Source organism: Cibotium barometz, chromosome 51, assembly GCF_041138505.1.
Source record: "Cibotium barometz isolate CiBa-2024 chromosome 51, ASM4113850v1, whole genome shotgun sequence".
In the NCBI taxonomy this organism is placed as follows: Eukaryota; Viridiplantae; Streptophyta; class Polypodiopsida; order Cyatheales; family Cibotiaceae; genus Cibotium; species Cibotium barometz.
Genome location: NC_141096.1, coordinates 1,502,599 through 1,509,138, shown reverse-complemented (window position 1 = coordinate 1,509,138; position 6,540 = coordinate 1,502,599). Strand labels below are relative to the sequence as shown.

The window sequence follows — 6,540 nt, the reverse complement described above, 5'->3', positions numbered from 1 at the left end:
AGCCGCACACGTGAAGGTGCGTTTGCTGCGGGTTGAGCCATCTCTCCTAATCTCCTTAGATAAAAGCTTCTTGTCTAGGGCCTATGCTCTGATAACATGTAAGAAATTACGAAACAACAGAAGCCAAGATCTTTGTAGACAAGAGAAAACACAGAGATATGGAGAATCAAAAATTTCTGATTACTGTATATGCAATTACAATAGATAGCTACCGCTTCCCAGCCGTGTGCTTCGGTGAAGAAGCTTTGATAGCTGACTGGAAGAGTTGAGAAGGAAGGCTGTATGCAAAAAGCGTGGGTGAAGAGTGATTTTAGTAGAAAAGACCGTCTCGCTAAATAGAGCTTTGTGTGCATGATTTTTCATCATGCAATCATAAATGACCACCGAATCTATATTCTGGTTGGCCCGCAAAGTCTGCATGGAGTTTAGCGTAAACGGCTCCCCTGCAGAGAGGGGCTCACGCCCCCCTCCGCACCTTCCCCCAAGTAGGCTGGTGTGAAACTGCGCACCGCAACGGACCCAAAATTTACAGCCCAAATGCAGTAGGTGTATAATAACTCACCGCATATGCATGTAGCCTGGTTGGCAGTGTGCCAACCTTCTCCAGAATCGTCTCATGCTATCTGGGGGGGGGCTCACAAAGTAGAGTTAGTCGGTGCTTGCATAGTTACCTGAGGGTGGAGCAGTGATATCCAACAAAAAGAGTGTCAAAGATGTAATGCTAATGCACATTTTGATGAAATTATTACAAATTAACATTCCCTATGTGCATGCTATATGAACACCAAAAATAATCTACATGCAATCAAAATAGTAAATCAAACAAAAATTTAACCTAAAAGACATTCTTTTATACGCAAAAAAGAGAGAAACAACATAGAAAATCATACACAAATATCCATAAACCAATTTTTCTTTTGGAAATCCACTACTCAAGAGAGTGGCACGGTAAAACATAGATTGAGAGAAGTTTATAAAGCAAACCTAGGGATTGCTCTATGGCAAGAAATGGCACCAAAAATGCAAAGGCTTAGAGAATAGGGATCCACTCTATCTTTACTCTAAGACTAATCCCTTCTCATCACGGAAGGCACTTTGAGAGATTTAACTCTCATTGGTACTTATAGTTGTAAGCATACAATCCCACTCTTCAATCCTTGTTCTTTCTTAAAGTAGTTTCTCAAATACACTTAAGACAAACTCCCACAAATCACTTTTTGACACCCATGCTTCACTCCAATCAAGATAGAATCTTTGCCTACCATTCGAGATAAATAATATGAATTCTTCCTACACATAACATATAGCTTCGATCATAAGACATAATCACAAATCTCTCACAAAACCAAGAAGTAAGATGGAAGCTAGATAACTCCCTAGAATCACAAAATATATAAATTAATGAAAGCATGTCAAAGTGGAGGGTAGCAAGAATTAACAATAAGAGGGTAAGAGGGACATGAGCTCACAAAGTGAGCAACTTAAGCATGTATTAGCATGTAGTGAGACTTATATACAAATTGATAAGATAAGCTACGTGCACGTCACACATGTCCTTAGCCCTTATCTCACTTATATTGTTGTCTATTATGTAGTTTTTATGTATTTTTGATTCACTAACACTATTGAGGAAAAAGGGCTTTATTTCTTATAATAAGGAGAACCCTTGATCGAGTAGTCCGAATGTTCTGATGTAGACATTAGGACATTTTTTAATCCCAAATTTTATGATAAGTAGAATTGCGAGTTTTGATCCCAAATTTGATGACAAGAAGAAATACGTCTAGTGAAGGTTCACATTTATATTTGTAATCATAAGTCTATAATACTCGAGAGCATGTTAGAGATTATTTTTATGGCCCAAATAGAAGTAAGAAATAATTAGAAGAACGGTATGTATCTTTTTCTATCTCTAATTTTTGTATATGGTAGAAGATGACGAGACAAGACCTGTGTGCATGGAGCATGCGAACTTTTTAAAAATGAAGTATTGCTTGCAATTCAAGGAATGTGGTGGATATGTTAAAGAAATAAAGTGTTCTTTTGTGTTCAAGAGGAGTGCTTGATATAGAATATGTTACAAAAGCATAGTTAAAAGACGAGATACTATGATCAGAGATGCAACCTCGTATCATGGGTGATAGATCTTTTAATAAGGAAGCAACTTTATTTCTTAGTAGAGCCAAGGGGCCGTAGCCCAAGGGATAACACCCTGGCCAGCCAACCTCATGCAAGTGTGAGGTTCAAACTTTGGCATCTACATATAATTATTAATCTTTCAAAGGGGAAGAAAAAAACCATCTCTTAGGATACATATAATTATTGATCTCTCATGGGGAGGAAAAACCATCTAGAGCGAGGGGTGGTGCCATTTTAATTATTAATCACATATTGACCTTAGTAAATGGCGATGGGGATAGTTTTGATGAGGGGTTTCTTCTTGGGGACCTTGACGACAAGAACGCCGTCGACGTCGTAGGCCTTGACGTCGCCGGAGCGGACCTCGCCGGGCAGCTGAAAGGTGCGGCGGAAGCTACCGGCCGGCCGCTCCTTGGCGTGCCACTTGCCATACGACCGCTCGGCGGCCGAAGGGCGCATTCCGCTCACTTGCAAGGTGCTCTCGCTGAGCATTTGAACCTTCACGTCCTTGGCCCTGAGACCTGCAAGCACACACAGATGATGAATGCATGATGGTAAACCCTGGGCAGAGGGATGAAAGACAGGCTGGGCCGAACCTGGCAGGTTGAATTTGAAAATGTGGGCGTCGTCGTCTTCGAGCCAGTCGACTTCTACGTCGCCGTAGGCGGAGGCGGCGGGCAGAAGCTCAGAGTTCTCCAAGAGAAGGAGGCGATCCATGGCCTTACTAGCGACGAAATGAGCGAGCTTACGACGACGGTCGGAGGTGTCGTTGGTGGGCGCTCGCGCTTCCATTATTTATGTAAGAAAAAAGCCTTCCCCTGTTTACAATTTTTAATTTATTTTTATATATAAAAAAATTCCCCCGTACAGCGCTTTCTCACCACCACGCAACACTCCTTCACACGCGAGCATATAAAGCCAAGTATCATATATCTCGATGTAAAAGCAAAGCCACCAAGCTTCCTTTCATACCATGGTTTCTTTCTTGGTGGTGCCCATAGAGGGAGGCTTGCTCATCTGTTATAGTCTCTTGGTGCACTTGGCCATCTATAGTTTGTCGGTGCACATAGAAGCTCTGGGACAAGGAAAAGCTAAGATGCCCCTAGCTTTGCCCTTAATAGCCTTGACACACTACTTTGCGTGTCTTTATGAAAAAGAGGAAAGTGTCATGAGCATACCTATGTACTTACTTATGTATGATGTGCTCAAACTTAGTCATTTTTCTTTACAAAGCCACTACGCTCCTTAACCTCATTCATTCCTATTTCTGTCTACTCTATTATGAAGTAACGTATGCCCATTGACATACTCTCATGTGACATCAATTCAAGTCTCTTATATCAAGTTATATACGTGCATTCTATACTCTCGTGAAGGAAAGTGTGACTTTGTGCAAGCCATGGTCCTTACAAATCTCATTTGTAGAATCGATTATAGCCCAAAAACTTCTTTACAACATTAAAAAAACTTCCATCGATATTGTGTAGTACAAGGCCCAAAGGCACCAAGTTTATTCAATTTCATGAAACTAATAAGTTTTTAAAAATATTCTTTATAGATTTCTTCACCCCATGAAATAATAAAATACGTTTAAGGAAAAGAAATATGGTCATCAAACTTGATACAACGTATGATCAAGGTGGAAATATTTTTTTCCCCATTCAAGATCTACAAATATATCCTTTCATCTAGTACTAGTTTGAATTTCCATGAGTATAGTAATACCCTCAACAGTGCACCTAAAAGAATACCTTGAGTCCTTCCTAAATTCTCCTTCCATTTCCTCTCCAATTCATTGGATGCACCTAAGCTCCCCTCGTTTTCCATCTCCAACAAGCTTGATTCTTAGTGATGTTTAAATAAATACTCGTCTAGGTGGCATGTAGTAAGACATAGAAAATGAATTGTTAGAGCACATGCTGCTTGCAAGTCATACACATTAATACTAGATAGTTGTATACTCAATAATTGAAGTTTTAGTAATGGAGGGACTCTATTACTGCTGTGAATCATTTGATACTAAGATCATTTTTTGGGCCTTTTCCTAATATAGAGATTCATTTTCATTCAAGATAAGCAGATTGTGGTTTTTTTTGGTACTTGGTCTAGAATAGATTCACTTTCATTCAAGATAAATAGATTGTGGTTTCTCTTGGTACTTGGTCTAGTTCTACAGTTGATTGTTAGGTTAGAGCCACTAAGTAGGGACATTTGAAGGTTGGGAAATATATACATAAGGGAAAATCCATAATCAAACAAAGGCAATCATCAATAATATGGCATGTATTGAAAGTCAAAGTGAGAAGGATATTTAGTTTAAATTTAATAAATATATATGAGGGAGGGAGTTTTGAATTAAATATCTACATATCAAAGTGCAAAAATCAAATTGCTAAGCTAGAAAAGACCACTAGTAAACATTGAGTGTGGATTAAGAAAAAGCTGGTACCCGCTATATAATGAATTTTGTAAGTTGGTCCTTTTCTTTTTCCCTCATGTATGTATGTAATTTAGTACTTTTGGTCTTTCTCCAAGGACCAAGTGCTCATGCTCTAAAAAATAATTCTCAAAGACCTTTAGGTTGATAATATATATTTTTCTCCTTATACTTTATGCCTTTTGTTTTTGTTTTTTGTGGGACTCTATGTTACAATCATGTATAGATCTTAACACAAAGGCTACATGACCTCAAGCAAAATATATAAAAGTAAAAGAGAGGGGAAAAGCATGATTGATGTATATACATGTTCATAAGCTAAGTTATGGGTGTTTCCACACTCATTCTCTATCCAAAACTCACTTAGAACTTTCTCTATAATTTACTCAAAAGAATTAGCCTAGGCACATCATTGGGCATACCCTAGCACCATCATGAGATTTAAATATTACAATTGTTCATTGTATTGAAGATCAAAGGGCAAAGTTGGCTAATTATCATGGGTTTTGCTCCTTGGGTATTGATGATAACCTATACCCACTTGATGTAGTTTTATGTTCAACCGTGGGCTTCTATCCTTCTTGGCCTTGTGCAATGACCTTGTATTGTCATGGGTGTTTCTCCTTGGGTATTGATGAAAACCCATACCCACTTGATGCAGTTTTCTATTCCACCTTAGGCTTTTATCCTTAGCCTTGTCTCAATGACCTCGTATTATGTAGTGTGTAGATCCATCTTGGGTTTTTGATAATTAATTTGGATGATGCCCATGTTATTAATTCCTCTGAAGTCCTCTTGATTTTCTTTAAGTGTTACATCTCCTTGCATTCTTGGCTATGGCACCACCTTGCATCAAGTAACTATTTGTTTTTATTTTTTTCTAAGTAAGTATTCAAGTGAATATCTTACCTTTACCTTTTTCGAAACAAGTGTCGCTCGATACTTTGTCATAGATACATAAATGGAACTTTCCCTTGTGGGTGTGCTAGTTTGGCCATTGCATCATCACTCCTTGTCCAACTATAATGATTTCGTGGCTATGAGGGTGAAGGAAGAGCTCTCTTTGCCTAGATTAAGGCAAGCAGAGAAGGGCCTTCATAGTAGTAATTCTCTCTAGTAAGAAGTAGGTGGAGAAGAAGCTAATGAGAGGCAGAAACCTACACTCAAACCTATTCAAGCAACAAGCAAACCATCAAACATGTAAGAATCCAACAAAACACAAGCAAGTAAGAGAATAGAGAAGAGGGAGAGCTCACAAGTATTTTATTACAAGAGAATAAAGTATTGCTCAATGCCAAAAATGACTTACATATAAATGGTTTACATACAAATGGCTAGTGTTCACGCTTGATTGACCATAACTTAAAAATATTCCCAAGCCACTTGTTCTAACCTTAAGCAAGTATACACAAAGTTTGTGACTTACCTACTTGGAATTAAGTTTAGGGTGTCTTCTTTATAAAGTTTAGGTCCATCTTATAAAAGATGGGCTTTCATTACACATGGATATAATGACAAAGTGCCTTATGGTAGGTTAGGCAGGCGAAACCATGTTAACCTGCAAAGTGGTTATCCCCCTTCCTAATGGTGATACCATGTCTGTTACCATATTATAGTAGTGATGTGTGTGAACACACTTAGGACCGCCGGGGCACTTTTTCCCTCACTAGGAGGTTTTTTCCCCCGTGCATTGTATATACGCCCATTATCTTCTAGGGCTTGTTATCTTTCATTTTTGGCACTCATAATACACTACTGTGTTGTGCTCAAGCTTCCTCATCTTCTTGAAGTTGTGTGTGCATTCCTGCAACCCTAATTCCAACAATTGGTATCAGAGCAGGCTTCCTCCTCCCGGGCAGCATCACCGGCACCTGCCGCTTCATCTCCTCCGATTGCAACGAGGTTTCACGAGCGTCTGCAGGTTAGTATATGCCGTGGGAGAGCCCGTGGGGCTTGGTCGTTTC

General features: G+C 39.1%; 1 protein-coding gene across 1 annotated transcript; it reads right to left on the bottom strand.

The window, feature by feature from the left end:
- Window positions 1-2,147: 2,147 nt before the first annotated feature.
- On the bottom strand, window positions 2,148-2,937 carry LOC147609202 (18.1 kDa class I heat shock protein-like). Its single transcript, XM_086787585.1, has 2 exons — window positions 2,736-2,937; window positions 2,148-2,660 (listed from the first exon to the last, which is right to left on the bottom strand). Exons 1-2 carry the CDS (start codon window positions 2,929-2,931, stop codon window positions 2,398-2,400), a joined length of 459 nt encoding a protein of 152 aa, XP_086643711.1. The 5' UTR covers window positions 2,932-2,937; the 3' UTR covers window positions 2,148-2,397.
- Between the last annotated feature and the right edge of the window lie 3,603 nt (window positions 2,938-6,540).